At 41.9% G+C, this 19,834-nt stretch overlaps 1 protein-coding gene across 1 annotated transcript in view; it reads left to right on the forward strand.

Moving 5' to 3' along the window:
- The window catches only part of RAPGEF3 (Rap guanine nucleotide exchange factor 3), a 154,287-nt gene that overhangs the window by 78,461 nt on the left and 55,992 nt on the right, over positions 1-19,834 (forward strand). The window contains exons 4-7 of the mRNA XM_082248510.1: positions 4,035-4,156; positions 16,197-16,374; positions 17,387-17,471; positions 18,275-18,335. Of these exons, the coding sequence (XP_082104636.1) occupies positions 4,035-4,156; positions 16,197-16,374; positions 17,387-17,471; positions 18,275-18,335 (446 nt within the window). The remainder of the gene's footprint in view (positions 1-4,034; positions 4,157-16,196; positions 16,375-17,386; positions 17,472-18,274; positions 18,336-19,834) is intronic.

Genomic DNA, 19,834 nt, shown 5'->3' on the forward strand with positions numbered 1-19,834 from the left:
ATATTGAACTGACCAAGACGAGAAAAGATTCTGGGTACAAACCACGAATCACAAGATATAGGCTGCTCATATTCACAAGGCAGATGATCAAAACAGGTCCTTACTTACAGTGGAAATTAAATATAATACAGCAAAAAGTGAGCTCTCTATTAAAATCCGGAGCAGTGAGCGTTATACTAGGGTGGCCAGATGTCCCGGTTTCCGGGGACAGTCACGGATTGAGGACACTGTCTCCGGTTCAAGACTGTCCCCAGTTTTGTCCCCGGATTCAGGGCCGGATTAATGTAGACAGGGCATCCCATGCTGGCTGAGAAACAGCCTAGTGGCTCAGATGCTGACGCCCCCTAATGGACGATCTCACTGCTGCTCCTGCTGCTGTTCAGCGGAGGAAAGGCAGAGCCAAAAATTGACAGTTTTAGGCCGAGAACGAGAGATGAGTAGTTAGGGGGAGGGGGGGGGTCTGTTTGTACACAGGTGAGGGCAGTGGGGGAGCAGGGGGTCAGAGCTTATGCAGCTGCATGGAGAGATGCAGAGTTTAGCTGTTGTGGGGGAATGGCTAAAAGGTGGCTGCAGAGATAATCTGTGAGAGAAGGAGGTGCAGGGGTGAGCTATGGATGTGGGGGCAGAAGTGTCCTCTGTGCATAGCAAGCCTCTGAACCCTGTACTCTATGCCTAACACCCTTCTGTATATTATGTAGTCCTGTGCCCAGCGCTCTGTGTAGTATGTAGTCCTGTGCCCAGCGCTCTATGTATTATGCAGTCCTGTACCCAGATCTCTGTGTATTATGCGGTCCTGTACCCAGAGCTCTGTGTATTATGTAGTCCTGTGCCCAGCGCTCTGTGTATTATACAGTCCTGTGCCATTTGCTAATAAAAAAATATATATATATCCCCGGATTTCATTTTAAAAATCTGGTCAACTTACGTCATACAGGAGTGGATGGATCGTTTCTTGTATAAGGCTTTGCACCTCTGATTTGAAGTACAGCCCTTACATTTTGCTGTACCATTTTTTTCAATGTATTGAAACCAGGGACAGCACAGAAACGTGTAGTTAGATTTAAAGTTATAGGTCTACAATCACTTGCTACAGTGTAACTGAAAGCAAACTTTGTTTTTTTGGGTTTGGATAGAGTGGAGAGGGATTAGAACACCTGTCAGGTTTTTATTGCTGTCTGTGTACCCATTAGGGGGAATACACCTCTCTATTTGTCCTGGTGACCAGTGGCGTACCAACGAGGGGTGCAGGGGGGCCCCAAGGGCCACGTACTGGGTTGGGGGTATCAGGCCAGTGCCGCTCAGGGGTGCCTGCCGGCGCTGCCGGCCCAGCCCAGCCCACATCTCCATGTGAAGGCAGCTGCAGTAGCTGCTCCTTCAGTCTGCGCTGCTCACAGGGGGCGGGAAGAAGGAGAAGGTAAGTGCCCGAGCAGCCTCCCTGTGTGCCTGGATAGGAGCAGCGGCGGGGCAGCTGCATATAGAGGAATTGATCTTTCCATATTCCTCCTGCAGCCGCTGAATGCCTGATCCGCCTCCTCTCCCTTCTGCAGGCATTCAGCGGCTGCAGGAGGAATATGGAAAGATCAATGCCTCTATATGCAGCTACCCCACCACTCCTCCTATCCAACTTATTTTATATTGCCCCCCAGTGCTGTCCAGCCCCCCCAGTGCTCTTCAGCCCCCCACTCTCCTGCCCCCCAGTGCTCTTCAGCTCCTTCCCTATGCTCTCTGGTTCCCCCAGTGCTCTCCACCCCCTGTGCTCCCTCCTCAGTGATCTCCAGTTCCCCCAGTGCTCTTCAGCCCCCCTCGTGCTCTCTGGCTCCCCAGTGATCCTTGGCTCCCCCAGTGCTCTCTTTGCTCCCCCCATGCTCTCTGTCCCCCTGGTTTTCCCTGCCCCCCCCCCCCAGTGCTCCCTGCCTCCCTCCCCAGTGCTCTCCAACCCCCCCGCAATGCTTTCCAGTTCCCCCCAATTCTCTCAAGTCCCCCCTCATGCTCTCCAGCCCCCCCATCCCTTTCAGCTCCTCCAGTGCTCTCTGCTTCCCCTGTGCTCTCAGTCCCCCTAGTGCTCTCCTATTTTCTATCATGTCTGCAGTCTCTGACCATCTCTTGTATCATGTCTGCAGTCTCTGACCATCTCTTGTATCACTGAAAGCAAAAAACAAGAGAAGGGCGCACCGACCTAGTGCAATACCATAAAATATTTATTGACAAATTTTTAAAAACAACATACAATCTACTCACAAGAGTACGCTATGTACAAGCAAAAAAGAGAGTTCCTTCAGCTGTCCAGAGACCACGGGACCGTGATGCTTAATAGTGACAGGCAAACTTGAAGGTGTCCATAGGGCTAACGCGTTTTGAGGGAGAACCCTCTTCCTCAGAGCCAGATTATCATGTCTGCAGTCTCTGACCATCTCTTGTATCATGTCTGCAGTCTCTGATCATGTCTTGTATCGTGTCCTCAGTTTCTGACCATCTCCTGTATCATGTTTGCAGTCTCTGACTATCTTCTGCATCATGTCCGCAGTCTCTTACCATCTCTTGTATCATGTCTGCAGTCTCTGACCATCTCTTGTATCATGTATGCATTCTCTGACCATCTCTTGTATCATGTCCTCAGTTTCTAACCATCTCCTGTATCATGTCTGCAGTCTATGACTATCTCCTGTATCATGTCCGCAGTCTTTGACCATCTCTTGTACCATGTCTGCAGTCTGTGACCATCTCTTGTATCATGTCTGCAGTCTGTGACCATTTCTGTATCATGTCCACAGTCTCTGACCATCTCCTGTAGCAGAAAAGAGAATAGGCGCCGCTAAATGTAGCAAAGTGACTTTATTGCACAACAATAGTGTAGGCTCACATGGAAGCTAATGCGTGTCCTCAGGGCTCTCAGGTCACTTCCTGGTACATGGCGCTTCCGTCCTCTGGCTTGCCAGCAGCCGGGAGATGACGCTCTAGGAGAGGCCAATGGAAGAGACCGGATGAGACCGAGGCAGCGGTGGACCGCAAGCCTCGGCCTGATTCGGTCCCTGAGAGAGTGACCCGAGAGCCCTGAGGACACACATTAGCTTCCATGTGAGTCTACACTATTGTTGTGCAATAAAGTCACTTTGCTACACTTAGCTGCGCCTATTCTCTTTTCTGTTTGTCAGTGGGATCCTGCTTTTGCCTGTTAGAGCTGCCCTTGGTGTCAGCATGGTGTAACCGTGCACCCCGGAAGACCGGTCATTGCCCTGATCGCCCTCTCCCATCAAGACCCCCGAATTGGGTACCCATCTCTCAGCATAAGCGCCCAACAAATCTTTTCTTTCCATCTCCTGTAGCATGTCTCCAATCTCTTACTCAAACGTAAACACATTATTAATAGTATTAGCTATCTGTGTATGCTGAAGGTAGGACTATGCAGGGGAGGCAGAGAGTGTAAAAAGAGACACTGTGATGAGAGAGACAGGGGGGGGGGGCAGACTGCAAGGGGCACTGTGATGGGAGCTGTGAAATTTGTGCAATAGATATTATTGAAAAACATTACACATTTTTGTGGGTGTTTTTACATTTTAAAGTTTGGGGGGGGGGGGGGGTGCCAGATATAGGATCCGCCTCAGGTGCCAAATGCTCTACGTACACCATTGCTGGTGACTGCTATCATCGAGAATGAAAGGGAAGGGAAATGCCACATTCTGAGTTGTCAGCAGAACAAGAAATGAGGGGAAATCTTCCAACAAGTACACTTGTTCTACTGGTGACTACTAGGAATTTCCCACACTTTGTTTTGGCTGTTTCAGACACAGACAAAAAAAAAACTGAGAAGTTATAACCCTCCCTTATTCTATCCAAAATGAAAAAAAAAAAAAAAAAGTTTTTCCTTCAGTTCTACCTAATATTATAATATCTGCGTGTCCTGTGTACAATATATTTATATATTGTTATACAGATTTATATTTTGTTCTGTTAACGTCTATACATTTTTTTTATATGTTTATACAAATCTATTGTGTTGCTTTTTTTTACTTTTTTTTTTTTTTTTTATCTCACAGGCAGTGCTGCTCAGGAAAGGAGCTTGTGGACTGGCTCATTACCATCAGCCCTGGCCTCCAGTCACGTACCCAGGCTGTGGGCATATGGCAGGTGCTGCTGGACGAAGGGGCCCTTGTACATGGTAAGTGTGTCGGAATCCGGACACTCCGATTGGGTATCTCCATCAAGAAGCTGCTTCCTAAGCTCTGGAACATGAGATCTGTGAATCTGGCTTTAGTTACCCCAAGAACTCGACAGTATAAGTTTTGGAGTCAGCCAGAAAATAAACTGTTTATTCACATACAGACACAAAGAGATATACCCTCCCCCTTAGCAGCCAATCCACATACACATATACATCCCATAATAGGTTGATCTTAAGGCAGACAGAAACAATAGAACAATGGAATACAGGTACTTAACAATAACAAACCCCACCTCACTATCTAGCAAGGGTCTATGAGACACTCCTGTAATATTCTAGCAATCTGAAAAGTCAAACCGTTCATCTTCATATATTTCCTGAGGGACACTGTTCAGACATATTATTGTCCCAAGTTAAAGAGCCCCTCACTCTTTCAACACAAACCACACATATACAGTAGAACCCAGGATAACCGAGGTAACACGAAAGGCTGATTCCAGTGTGGTTGTACAGCGAGTCTGGGGTTCTTGGTCACCCTGTGCCCCTACTAGACACAGGGCAACTTACACATAAGAGGGGCTGGGGAAGCTGGATAAGGAGTCACCCAACCTCCCTAAAGCAACCTGGGTTCCACAAGCCCCCCAACCAAAGTGACTCACGTAACAGTAAGCAGCAATACACTAAATACAATTTTAAAAAACATCCATGTTAAGTTAACCTGGAAGTAGTAAGCCCTTCTAACACGCTAGACAAAGATCTTGGGTTCAGTTCCTAAAAGGAAGAATGAAAAAAAAAATGTTATATTCTTGTTCCATTTGTGCAGGTTTTCTCTGGGTGCTCCAGTGTCCTGCTGCAATCCAACAACATACTGGTTAATTATTATTTGTATTATTATACAGGACTTATATAGTGCCAACAGTTTTTTCAGCGCTTTTGCAATATAAAGGGAGACAGTAAAATTACAACGCAGAAGGAATAGGAGGGCCCTGGAACTTACAATCCAAAGGAAAGGGGAAACGGTACAAAAAGTATGGTTTTTAGGTGAAAGTGGGGGTAGGCTTTCCTGATAAATGAGTTTCAAGGGACCGCCTAAAGGTGGACAGAGTCGGAGCTAACCAGACATACCAGGGTAGGGAGTTCCAGAGGATGGAAGAGGTTCTGGAGAAGTCCGGGAGTGAGCTAGAGAGCAAGAGGTCTTGGGAGGAGTGGAAAGGATGATTTGGCGATATGTTGAGATGAGGTTGGTGATGTAGGTTGGGCAGTGTTGTGGATGGTTTTGTATGTTGTAGTTAGTATTTTGAATTTTATAGGTTGGGCTATTGGAAACCAGTGAAGGGACTGGCAGAGGGGGCAGTAAGGTGTATGGGTCTAGAAACAGCATTTATGGTGGGCTGGAGAGGGGATAGCCTATGTAGAGGTAGGTAAGCAAGAAGTGAGTTGCAGCAGTCAAGGTGGGAAATAAAAAGCGTCTTCAATAATTGGGTGTGTATCAGCATTGTGGGGACATTAGACATGGCTTCCAACTGTCCCTGATTGGGGGGGACTGTCCCTCTTTTGGAGCAAATTCTGTTTGTCCCTCTTTCCTCCTCATTTTTTCCTCATTTGGTATAATGTACATGTTTAAAACATCCATTATTTATCTATCAAAAAGTGTTTCTAGGTGCTAAATCTTTTATCCAATTTCTTAAATGCTGCATTTGTAACTTTCAATAGCCAGTATAAAGGAATAGTGGTGATAAAATACAGCACTTGTAGGTTTAACCCTTTCCTGTCCATCATATAGTAAAATGACGGACGCAAAGTGGTTGGCCCATCCCAGCCGGGCATCATATAGGGGCGCGCAGAGCGGATGATCGTTGGTGCAGTGTGTCACTCTGACACACCGCCTCTCTGAATCCCGGTAAAGAGCCTATGACGTAGGCTCTTTACCATATGATCAGCTGTGTCCAATCACAGCTGGTCACATAGTAAATAGGAAGTGCCGTTGATCAGCTTTCCTCAGTTCGCGCCTGACAGGCGTGAGTAGAGAAGAGCCAATGGGCGGCTCTCCTGACAGGGGGGGGAGGTATGTGCTGGTAATCAAAGCATTGATTACCAGTGCAGACCCTTGGGGGATGCCACTAGAGCCACCAGGGGTTGCCCACCCATGGCCACAGGGATGCCCACCCATGGCCACCAGGGATGCCAATCAGTGCTCAGGGAGCCTGTTAGTGCTCTAATCATCAGTGCTGCCCATCATTGCCATCTATCAGTGCCACCCACCAGTGCCATAATTGCCATCTATCAGTGCCGCCCACCGGTGCCCATCATTGCCCATCAGTGCCGCCGATTAGTGCCCATCAGTGCTGTCTATCAGTGCTACCTATCAGTGCTGCATATTAGTGCCCATCAGTGCTGCATATCAGTGTCGCCTATCAGTGCCCATCAGTGCTGCATATTAGTGTCTCATCATCAGTGCCACCCCATCAGTGCCTCCTCATCAGTGCCTGCCAGTGCGGTCTCATCAGTGCTCGTCAGTGCAGGAAGAAACGTATTTATTTACAAAATTTTATATTTTATATTTGTTTAGCAAAAGAAAAAAACTTGCGGTCATCAAATAGCACCAAAAGAAAGCTCTATTTGTGGGGAAAAAAATGACATAAATTCGATTTAGGTACAGTGTTGCATGACAGCGCAATTGTCATTCAAAATGCAACAGCGCTAAAAGCTGATAATTGGCCTGGGCAGGAAGGGGGTGTAACTATCCTGTATGGAAGTGGTTAACCAATTATTTTTTGTTTTATTTCTTTATGTAGCGAGGCGTGTCCTTTGCTTACAAACCTATTGCTAATAGGTGTCCCTCCTTCCCAGCTCAGAAAGTTAGGGGGGGGGGGGCGTGATGGGACTTGTAGTTCCGCAAGAGCTGGAGGCCCACAGGTTAAGCACCCATGCATTCAACTGAGAGCCTTTATGGCACTGAGCTTGAAGTTAGTGGTTTAGTTTTTCTGTGTGTAGTGCAATGGTATATTTTGACAAAATCAATTCATAAAAAAAGATTAAGTTGAGCATTACACTAAGAAAAACATGGTCTGCAATACGTTACATTTTATCAGACAATTATGTCTTGGTAAAAGCAGGGGAAGAGCTGCCTGTATTATCTTTTTTTAGTGACATAGTGACAGCATGCTGGCTGCGTGTAGAAAAATATCTTTTGCAGCAATCACAAAGTTATTTCAGATATCCAGATCTTAAAGCCTTTGCATATATACTTGCAAACACTGCGAATATTAAATCATTAAATCTTTCTTATTTACATATATGTGTTTAGGTCTGTTGGTCCAAAATTAATTATTAACTTACTTGTTGACTTAACTATCATTCCTTGGACCTCTTGAAAATATAAAAAAAAAAGGATTTCTTTAACTTCTTTACCTGAAGGTAAAAGGTCCTCACAGACTACTTAATAAATATGTTAAATATATCTTAGGTCTGTATAAAAACCTGGTATAATCATTTTTTAATTCAAGGACTGTACAAAGGACAAGGGAATAGCGGCTGCATATGTTTAGAATAATAACAGTAAGATTATTTAAAGCATATCTAAACACAAGAACACAAATGTGATATATTGCAACTTAGTCTTCTGATGAGGTAGCTGCATTGGTTTTCTTTATTTTTTTCAGGATTTTTATTTTCTTTTTGGCTGATGATGCTGCCGGTAACACTTCCTGTCCTTGGATGGTAACACTCACTCGCCTTATTGTATCTATGGAAAAGCACCATTGTTACCCTTTGGTAGGACTACAAACAGCCCCCTCCCCCCCTCTTCTCCAGGAAATAGTGGGAATGGGATCTGTAGTCCTCAAAATTAGCAACAAACAGGTGGGGAATTTACTTAAACTGGAGCATGAAAAATCTGGTGCAGCTTTGCATAGAAATCAATCAGCTTTCAAATTTTATTGTCAAGACTCAAAACTTAAATGGACATGCTGAAGTAAGAAGCTGATTGGCTACCATGCACAGCTGAACCAGATTCTAGGTACTCCAGTTTTATTAAATCTCCCCAAGTGTAACTGATAGGAGTGCAGCACAGGCAGGTAGAGAACATAGGAAGTTATGAACTGAGAAGATTTCTGGCAGGATCAGAAGGTATTTTTTACACCTATGGAACAGATATAACAAAAGACATTAAATTGTATATTTACCCTTTTCAAGCCAGCCAAAAGCTAGTTTGCAGTGCAGGAGGTGTTACATGGGGTTGTCTGTCACATAATTGAAAACTCGCTCCATCATCTCCTGATCATAAACATTGACGGGGAGCTGTTGATGACAATGCCGTCACTGTGGTGGGGGTGCTGAGTGAGTACACTCCCAGCAAAAGCAAAGGACACCTGCTGTGTACATGTATGTGGCAGCTCGCATTAAAGGCCACCACCCTGCTGCCACATTTACAGGTGCACCTTATAATATTAGAGTATCATCAAAAAGTTAATTAATTTCAGTAAATCAATTCTAAAAGTTAAAGCGGAGTTCCGGCCACAGAATGTTTTTTTTTTATCAATACCCCCCAAACTGTCACCCCCCCCCCTTCATACATCAACTAATCCTGTTTTTTACAGTACAATAATCGATTGGCAATTAGAAAATCTTACTTTATAAAAAGTCTCCTGAGCGCCGCCATCTTTGTCTGGGTTCCCCTGAAGCCGCTGTGTTAATGAATGCCCTGCTTCCTGGTTCGAGAAGGAGAGGGGCCGGTGAATGCAGCGCGAAATCTCACGCATGCCCAGTACTATGCGATCGGCATAGTATAGGGATGCCTATCATCGCGTTATTTCCTATTTGGAAATAACGCGATGGGAGGAGCGGCCGGCCGTCTACGTCACTGCCCATTGTATCCTGGGAGCGACGAGTAAGAGCTCCCAGGACGCATTGCTGGACAGGAAGTGATGACGCGAGCCGCGGCCAAGGAAGGAGGAAGTGGATGTAAAGGTGAGTATATTATCCTCTGTAATAAGGTAAGTTTAAAAGAAAAAAAGCCGGGAATATCCAATTCTAGCTCAGGTAAGTATAAGGAAGCGGATGCCATAAAATCTAAAGGCATGATTTTGTGGCCGGAACTCTGCTTTAAACTCATATATGTTTTTATAGATGCGTTACACAATCTATTTCAAACATTTCTTTCTTGATGATTATGGCTTGCGGCTAGTGAAAGCCCAAAATTCAGTATCTCAGAAAATTACATAAACAAAAGAAATATCAGCGCAGTGAGGATAATATAAAGTAAAATGAAAGCAGCTGCACTCTCAGGTCAAAATACAATACCTGTCCAAAAAATAATAATAAATGCAATAGAGCAGCGCTAAAAAACATACAAATCTAATGATGAAATAAAATCAAAACAGAGATGGTCCATGCAGAAACCCGTGATGAGGGTGAACCACACTTTCTGGCAGGATCAACAGGTGCTCTAAGTGACAATATATCCTCCACCGGGTGCAATGGCCTCTCACCTTAAACTTGTAAAGTATAGGCATGTAACTCAAACTCTCCTAGATCGATCTTCCCTTAAACACAGGCAGCAGAATGGGTCTTTATCCCTCTTGTGCTCCACCACATAAGGTCTTCACACTGACCCAGCAGACTCCACATTGATCTTAGGACGGACTTTACCAAATGACCACTAAAAGGACGGTATATTCGGGGCTCCTGTCTTCCAGGAGAGGTCATGAGAGTGGGAGGTGAGAGGCCATTGCACCCGGTGGAGGATATATTGTCACTTAGAGCACCTGTTGATCCTGCCAGAAAGTGTGGTTCACCCTCATCACGGGTTTCTGCATGGACCATCTCTGTTTTGATTTTATTTCATCATTAGATTTGTATGTTTTTTAGCGCTGCTCTATTGCATTTATTATTATCTCAGAAAATTAGAATATTATTACATAAGACCAATAAAAAAAAAAAAAAAATGATTTTTTATACAGAAATGTTGGCTTATTGAAAGGTATATCCATGTACAGTATAATATGCACTCAATACTTAGCCGGGGCTCCTTTTACATGAATTAGTGCATTAGTGCGGCGTGGCATGGAGGCGAATAGCCCGTGCCACTGCTGAGGTGTTATGGAAGCCCAAATTGCTTTGATAGTGGCCTTTAGCTCGTCTGCATTGTTGCGTTTGGTGTCTCTCATCTTCCTCTTGACAATACCCCACAGATTCTCTATGGGGTTTAGGTCCGGAGAGTTTGCTGGCCAATCAAACACAGTGATACCATTATCATTAAACCAGGTACTGGTAATTTTGGCAGTGTGGGCAGGTGCCAAGTCCTGCTGGAAGATGAAATCAGCATCTCCATAAAGCTAGTCAGCAGAGGGAAGCATGAAGTGCTCTAGAATTTCCTGGTAGAGGGCTGCACTGACTTTGGACTTGACAAAACACAGTACAGGCGTTCCCGGGTTACAAACAAGATAGGGACTGTAGGTTTGTTCTTAAGTCGAATTTGTTTGTAAGTCGGAACATGTATGTTTTTTAAGTTTAGCTCCAGCCAAAAAAATAATTTTCAAGTATTATGGATAGCATGGGGAAGGGTTAACACCCCTGTGCCATTTGTTTTGCTGTCTGTACCCCTGTTTAGAAGATTTCACCTCACTTTCTGTCCCTATGACAATTGGATTTTGAAAATTTTGGGTTGTTGTGGAGACAAGGATTAGTGATAAAGCTTCAGTGGAGACACATTTTTCCCATGAGAACTCTTACAGGAGTGAATTTCCCTTTCTGCAGGTAGATTTCTCCTCACTTCCTGTTGTCTCCCTCAGTTTGTAAGTAGGAGTCGTTTGTAAGTCGGATTTTTGTAACTAGGGGACCGCCTGTAAATCAACCCCAGATGACGTGACTCCCCAAATCATCATTGACTGTAGACAATGTTGCATTTCATTTGAAAGTCAAGGTCCCAGAGTCTGGAGAAAGAGTGGAGAGGCACAAAATCCAAGTTGCATGAGGTCCAGTGTGAAGTTTCCACAGTCAGTGATGATTTGAGGAGCCATGTCATCTGCTGGTGTTGATCCACTGTGTTTTATCAAGTCTTAGGTCAGTGCAGCCCTCTACTTGGAAATTCTAGAGCACCTCATGCTTCCCTCTGCTGACCAGCTTTATGGTGATGCTGATTTATTTTTCTAGCGGGACTTGGCACCTGCCCACACTGCCAAAAAGTACTCATACCTGGTTTAATGATCATAGTATCACTGTGCTTGATTGGCCATCAAACTCGCCTGACCTAAACCCCATAGAGAATCTGTGGGGTATTATCAGGAGGAAGATGAAAGACACCAGACCCAACAATGCAGACGAGCTGAAAGCTGCTATCAAAGCAACCTGGGCTTCCATATCACCTTTAGCAGTGCCATAGGCTTATCGAGTTCTATGAATTGAGGAAGAAGAGTTAAATGACAGCATCTTCTCCAGATTTCCTTATCTAATTCCAACACTGACATGAGAAATTGTTGGGGTGAAAGATGATGAATGCATCATTTGCGTATTTAAGGAATGTAAGGAAAATGTTGCAAAGTTCCAGTAAAAGTGATCCCTTGCATTTGCCAAGCCCTGAGCATGTAAACATAGGAACACCTTAACCGCCTTAGCGGTATCCCCGAGCGTGACTCGGGGTAGGAATTTTCTGCTATTAGCGGTATCCCCGAGTCACGCTCGGGGTGAATGGCAGAGCTATGCAGACAGCGCAGCGGAGCGTCTCTTACCTTATCCTGGCGATCCAGCGATGATCTCTCATTGCTGTGACCGCCAGTGAGATCTCCGCCGCTCGTCTGTCGGTAGGAGGACTTCCTAGTTCCGTTCCCTGCAGCAGCAATGCTGCATGGGAGCGGAACTAGGGAGGGAAATTCAAAAAAAAAAAAAAAAAACGTTGCACAAAACACATAACACATTTTATATTATATATATGCATATATATATATATGCATATATATATATATATATATGCATATATATATATATATATATGCATATATATATATGCATATATATATATATATATATATATATGCATATATATATATATATATATATATATATATATATATATATATATGCAAATATATATATATTTATATATATATATATATATATATATATATATATATATAAAAAATTATATTATTGATTCGATTATAATTCATGCGTTATATATATATATATATATATATATATATATATATATATATATGTATATATATGTATATATATATATATATATATATATATATATATATACACACACACATATATATATATATATATATCTATATACACACACACATATATATATATATATATATATATATATATATATATATATATATACACACACATATATATATAATATATAACGCATGAATTATAATCTAATCAATAATTTTATTATATATATTATATATTAAATAATAAAATAATATTATTGATTCGATTATAATTCACTTGTTTGTGTTTCAAATTTATCACATCTGGGATGTCTACTAGAGACTTGTTTTGGTCAGGTTTAAGTCAGTAATTACTAAGAATTGTAGGCCTATAATACATAACGCCAAATTTCCATGAAAAGAATTGTACCGCTTTTGGAACAGAATTCCTGACAGAATCATACCGCCAGGGAGGTTAATAATCCAATCCATCAGCTGTTTTACAATCCTTCTATGCCTGAAACATGAGGCCAAAGCAGGTTACCAATTTGCAAAATCCAACTTTTTATCCAAAACCAACATCTTAGGCCTAATCTTTCCTTATGACCCCTTCCTGGTCAATGATATATGTGACACGGGGCAGTCACAGGAAGGCCAGAGATGTTTTAAATGTGTGGACTCTGATTGACAATAGGCTTCACTTTCTCTATGCTGAGCAAGATGGTAGCGCCCAAGGGGGAAATAACTACGTCTCTGGGACAGAAGGAAACACAGTTTTTGTTCACCTAATATGCACCAGTGAGCTGTTTATAGGACATTATATTCATATTTGGCAGTGTTTTGTGTAAACATTGGCAAAGGAAAGGGTTGCCTTAAGTTTAATAAGAATATCCTTCCTGGCAGCAGACATTAGATTTTTCTAGCCTCCCACTTTGCATTTAACCATTTTTTGGCCAATACATTTTCTATGCTCACAGCCAACAGGATTCTGGGATCTGACACTTGAGAGTGTGATAGCAACACCAGTAATAGTTGTTACTATGTATAAACTGGCATTCATTCAGAACATATGTTTATGAAAATAGCAATTGTTCTTATCCATTCCTTTTATAAAGTGTTTCTGTGCATTACAGGTAATGCAACAAACAGCTAAATACACAGCTGAAATGCATTGTGATTATAGCTGACATTGTCGTTTGACTAAGCGTCTCTTTGTGTGAAACATTAGAAGTCTCTGCTCATTTCCTGTGCCATTTATTTTATAGATCAATAAAAAAGCCACTTTGGAATATGTCAGTGTGATCTGCTATCCATTTTTCCTTATATATATAATATCGAGACAACCTTTGTATAGGCAGTTACTTCCTCTATAAAGTATAACCACAGCAGTAGCATAATGAGGCTTGATTAGATGAGTTTCCCTGGAGCACACAGTACTGATTCATAGAAGAACTGGATTTCCCAGTACTTCTCTCCCAACCTATATAACACATTTTTTTTTTTTATGACAGTTAATGTTTATCTCCATGTGATCCAAAAATCAAAGCTTCACTTAAAAGGCATCACAGTTACTGAGACTTCCTGATTCTAAAATATTAACGCTAACATTTAAATTATGTAATACATACAGTAAATGCCTTTGTTACCTTATCTAATGTGATTATGCAGTCAGACTGCACTACGAACGTTGAATGACTAGGATGCATGGTGGTAGAATAGTGTTTTGGGGTACAACTATTGCCATGACTAACTATAGTCAACCTGAAAGTTGAAAGGATTAAAAGAGGTGCATGGAAGCCAGACAGCGCCCAGTCTGATGTACTCACCCTCCAGTCTGCCACCAACCAAGTAGACCTGTCTCATGATATAAATAAAGAACAGGGGAGGGTGAGTACATCAGACTGGGGGCTGGCTGGCTTCCATGCACCTCTTTTAATCCTTTCAACTTTCAGTTTTTCTGATACAGGGATGGAGACGCTGGGCAATACCTGCTGGTGTCTCATATAAAGTCCCACATAGCCTATATTTTTCAACTATAGTCAACCTTGTCAGGTTGGGGACAATTTATTTTTATTTGGTTAGATAGAGCAACCACAGATTAGGTGGGTTGGCATAAAAATTAAAGTGGCCAATATAGTTCTTGCTGCTTTTTGATCTTAGCCCTCTATATTGCTTCTTCTCCTATATCAAAGCTCTATTACAGTTGTATCCAGACTACAGCCCTTGGGGCCAGATGAGACCCTTTGCTTGCCTTTATCCAGCCCTTGAGGCATTATTCTTGCCACTGACATCAACAACAGTGGGGCACTATTCCTTCCACTGACATCAACTATGAGACATATTTCCTTCTACTGACAACAAATATTGGGTACTATTCCTTCCACTGACACCAACTATTTCTCCTTCTAATACCAAAAATCGGGCATTGTTTACTCCCACTGGGCACAGTCCCCCTCCCCCCCCGCCCCCAAAGTCTGAAGGACAGTAAACTAGCTGTTTCTTTGGGAAGTTTGGAGACCTCTGCTTTATAACAAAACCTAGACAGAAGCTGTAAAAACTTAGACTATAAATAGGATTTTAAAGGTAAAGTTTGTCTCGATACATATACATCATCCCCCCCTTTCCCAATATGCTGGAAATATCTTTTTTTTTCTTTTGGATGAGGTGATGAAGATTAAATAGGGAAAGAAACAAGGGTAAGTGAAAGTAGCTAAAATCGTTTTTTTTTAGCAATTCACAGCTGCTTTCTAGGTATTGCTAGAATTCTGTGACTGAAGAGTGGATCATTATGTCCAGGTGCTGTAAGGTGGGATAGCAAGAGGGATGTCATGGACCACTTTAAGTTGCCTCGATCTTATGCTCTCCTAGATATGACATAAGTGTAAATAATGATTAAATTGTGAAAACAAGCTGGCAGCTCATTCTCACAATTTAAGTTTTTTTTTTATGTTTAGGTTTTAGCTTTTTTTCCAGTTTATTCCTTAGTGTAGATATCTGGTATTTGTATAATTGTAAATAATTATGTGAGGGTTAAACTGTTATTATTATTATTATTAGTAGTAGTAATAGTAGTAGAATTAAACTTTCCTAACATTTAAAGTGGAACTTTAAATATAAATTTAAAAATGTGTGATCAGGAATCACTTTCCTTATCACTGATTTGGTGGTAATTATTTATTAATGTGTTGCAACAATAGCAACAGACAATAAAAGTGTTGCAAATTAGAACTACAGTAAACCCCCCTCCATTGCGGGGGTTACGTTCCGGACCCAGCTGCGAAAAGTGAAAATCCTCGAAATAGAAAAACCCTATTAAAATGCATTGTAGGCATGTTTTTTTTACTGTCACTGTACATGTAAAAGCATTTTAAGTTCTTTAAACACACTTTTGAAACAATAGAAACTCATTTAAACACATAAAAGATACTGAGAGACATAGCAAGAGCTATGGAAAACACCAAAATATTTCATTTTTAATGATTTATATAGTAAAATAACATTACAAAAAAAAAAAACGCAATATACCGGGACCGCAAAAACTGAACCGCGATGGGGCGGGGGTTTACTGTATATGAATTTTGCGCATATGTTGATACTAACAATAATGTCATATGAGTTTCATGAATTTGGTTCAAGGCTTCCGACTACATCCCCCCTGTCAAAAATGTGTAGCAAAATTCATTTTGAATTATCCCTACTATGTCTTTTCTGCAATAAAGGATTCTTACCTTACAATGAAGCACAGCTAGCTCACTGTACAATTTTAGCATCTGCTGGTCTGAAGGGAGTGATGTCACCCTGAACCTTGTCAGCCTTTGCAACTCCTACATATAACATACCCTAATTAACAGATTTAATTAATGTTGTTGCAGTGAGACAAGAACAGAACTTTCAAGACAAAGATTCCCAGTTTTACAGATTCTTTAAAGTGGATCAGTTCTTAGAGCCAACACTAGGTGACCGAGATACAGATGATGAACTTCAGGAGTCTCTGGTGTTCCTGGCACAGCTAGGACCGGCAGCATTGCTCACTATGATTCTTCGAAAACCGTGAGTTTACTATTGTTTTACTTCTTTGTGCTGTAACGTACTGTATATAGGAAAACTGATTAATTTAGCATTTGACATGGACTGCAGAAGGACCTTCTGTTTAAAGAGACTCAGTTATTTCTCACCATGTTAAATTCATCCTGAAATAATTCCTACATTTCATGTCCATCTCCATATGAGCACACCTACATTGTCCTAATAATCCCTGATTAGGTATGCATTCAGTAAATCATTACAATAATTTGTCCCGCAGTTTATTTGTCTTGATATCAGTCTTGTTTATTCTTCTGTATATAAGCATTCAATACTGGAAAAGTAATGGCAAGAACTAGGAACCAGCTAGGTTCTGCTGAAGTGCATGTGCAATGACAGAGAAGACTAAGCTCAGAGATGACTCTCCATTGTCTATCTACTGTTTTATTGTTTGGCAAGTTAGGGCTGTGCATTGACGTGAGTTCTTTACCAAGTTGTTGTTGCTATGTAAGTCAAAGACACCTGCGGCTTCTGGCAGTGGTGGCCAGATCACATGGCTGGATGCAGAGAAATGCAAATTTTATCTCAGGCAAAACAATTCCTAAATATGTATTGCAACTATTAATTTTGTGTTTAACAGTAGTTTTTCAGAAAGTGGCAATTGGCTAATGGTATTCTAGCAGGAAAGATTTAGTTGGCACAAGATTTCAGGATGCTGCAAATCTGACAGTTGCTATCCTGAACCTGATTTTAATCTCACTTATGTTTGTTTCATACACAAGGTGAGTGTGAGCACATTGAATTTACAATGGCCTGTGATGCCAAATCACCTCTACACAGTGCAGACATTGATCTATAGCACGAGAAACGTTAGTATTTGCACCGAGAAGTTTATCAGGGAGGATATTAAAGTAAAAAAAATGTTTAGAGCAGGCTACATTGCATAAACAGTTTGGCAGTAAAAAGTTTCATATCTGAAGAAAAACACATTTTTACAGAATCATTTCTGCTCACTAATAGTAATTTTTATGGTATATAGCCCATATCAACGTACAGAAGAAGAGCTGGAGGTCATCTTTGAAGAGCTATTACATATTAAAGCAGTCTCCCACCTTTCCAGTTCGGTCAGTAATTTTGCATATATTTCACTTAAACGTTTAGATTCTTTCCACTGAACTGTATTTTCATATATTATTGATTTCCTTTAGGAAATGGGTAAGCTCTGATTGTATTTCATTCTTAACCAGTTGAGGACACTGGGCTTGCTATTCGTTCCCAAAAAAACCTAATCAAAGTAGACAGGGCCTGTGTACTACACCCAGGGCATGGTACCTGGTATGGACTCCTACTTCCCCCCTTCTCTCTTATTTGCCCCCCTCCCCCCCGCCCCTTTGCCTACCCCCACTTTCTACAGCTACCCTCAATGTGCCTCCCTATCTCCCACAATTCACAGTCTCCCAGATCTCTCTTGCTCTTTGGCATTGTCCCTCGTAGCGATACCAAACAGCTACTGCACCCAACTTTTGCATCGTGAGTGGGAAATGACGACTATGCTCCTATCCCTCATGCATATTACATCCTAATTCACGTCTGATACCCCTTATCCTCAGTTCCATTTTGTTTTTTGTTTCTTTCAATAATTTGACTTATAATGTACAATATTGTATATTCAATGCCTACGATACCTACTGATTCTAATTACGTCTTGTACTGTACTTTGTACCATTGTTTCATACCTTTGTTACCTTTCAATAAAAAGTTTGAACACGAAAAATATATCATAACATAAAGCAGTACAGGACTATATAGGGAAATAAAGTCTGCCACATATTACAAGTGTGGAGCTGCATGTTGTTGGTGTGCTAAACTTCTGACTACTACATGTTTGCCTTTTATAAATTATACAATAAATGTATTTCCTTTCCAGGTTAAAAAAGAAATAGCATCTGTATTAGTTTTTGAAACTCACGCCAAAGCAGGAACAGTGTGTAAGTATTAAATCAAATGAAACATACACACATATATCTATAACTAGAGAACCTTCATTTAGGTTATTTACATTTATATTCTGAATAATAAGAGATAGCACAAACATACAATATAACAAATGCATTATTGTCATAGACACAACAGAAAATAAACAATAATAAAGGATAATAAGTAAGTTATTGCAATTTCTAAATGTCTTTTTATTTTAGTAAGGTAAACATGAAATATTGCATATGGTCATTGACGTGGGCACAGGGTGTGACGGGAGGGGGTGCCTTGGCACATCCATATCACCCTACCCGCTTTAGCATTGTTGCCAGGTGCCTGCCAGTTAGGGGAGTACCATGGGTTTTTCCCCCTCTCTTCCCCTGCCAGCTTCGCTATTTGTCCTTCAGCCAGCTCCTCTCCCCATCACTACATGAGGAGTGGCTTTGTGTGTGTCTCACCCTCCCAGCTGCCTCCCTTCCTTGCCATTTTGCTGCTGATGTGATCAGGGAGCTGAATGAAGCAGTTGTGCAGTATCTCTGTGGGCGGGTTCGATTCCCCACTCACCCCCCTCCTTTCCAGGATCTGTGTAAAGCAGCTCTGTGTTGAAGGGGAAGTAGGGCCAAAGCTCTGTTGGCCTTATTTCTCCTGTAGGTCAAAGGAGTGCACTTCATTCTGTACTCTTGTGACCTGTATTCAACCAACAGTGGACTTTAATTGACGTCACTCAGCAGGTCCAGGCTCTGAGGGGATCCCAACTTTAAGATCGGGATCCACACAAATGCCTGATTCGGCCAGGTGGCTAAGCTTCTCAGCAAGCCGCTGAGAGCCTAAGACAGCTGCTCCCATCCCCTCCACAGCCCAGAACTCCAGGGAGCGCTGAAGGGGTAGAGCAGAGAGCAGATAACTGACAATCACTAGCCCTCTGCTCACTGAAAACCAAAAACCGAACAAGCAGCAGTCTTTGATCGCTCGGTTCTCAGTCTTAGAGGCAGGAGGGGGACAGATGCAGCATCGGACCGATGGTGCATCCACCTAGGTGAGAAAAATTTTTATTTTTTAAAATTCCCACACTTCTATTTTAATGGATAATTTACCCATTCACTCTCTGCTTGCTGTTTGAGCTGTGGGGTACACACCCTAATGTAATAGTCTGGACACACCTATACATATGGTTATTTGGTAGTTTAACTTCAAGCCACCAGATGAAGCTTTACACTCTTTTTCACATGTTTTTCCAGACCTTACAGCTGAAAAATGTCTGTTGTTTCTTCAGTGAGGGAGACACAGACTCAAAATACCACAGGGCAGCTGAACACATTTTCCCCAACTTCCCCCGGGTACTCTTTAATGAGCTATCCAGAAACAACTTCATCTGGGACCTCAATGATTTCCAAGCAGTGCTTCCTGCAGCCTGCCCTTGGCGGCACAGCCCCTAAACAGGGATCTCTTCTGGCTGTACTGGACCCAGGATCCAAAAACCCTGCTCCAAGTCTCATACTATGTACACCTT

Source organism: Pelophylax lessonae, assembly GCF_965119305.1.
Source record: "Pelophylax lessonae genome assembly, chromosome: 2".
Lineage (NCBI taxonomy): Eukaryota > Metazoa > Chordata > Amphibia > Anura > Ranidae > Pelophylax > Pelophylax lessonae.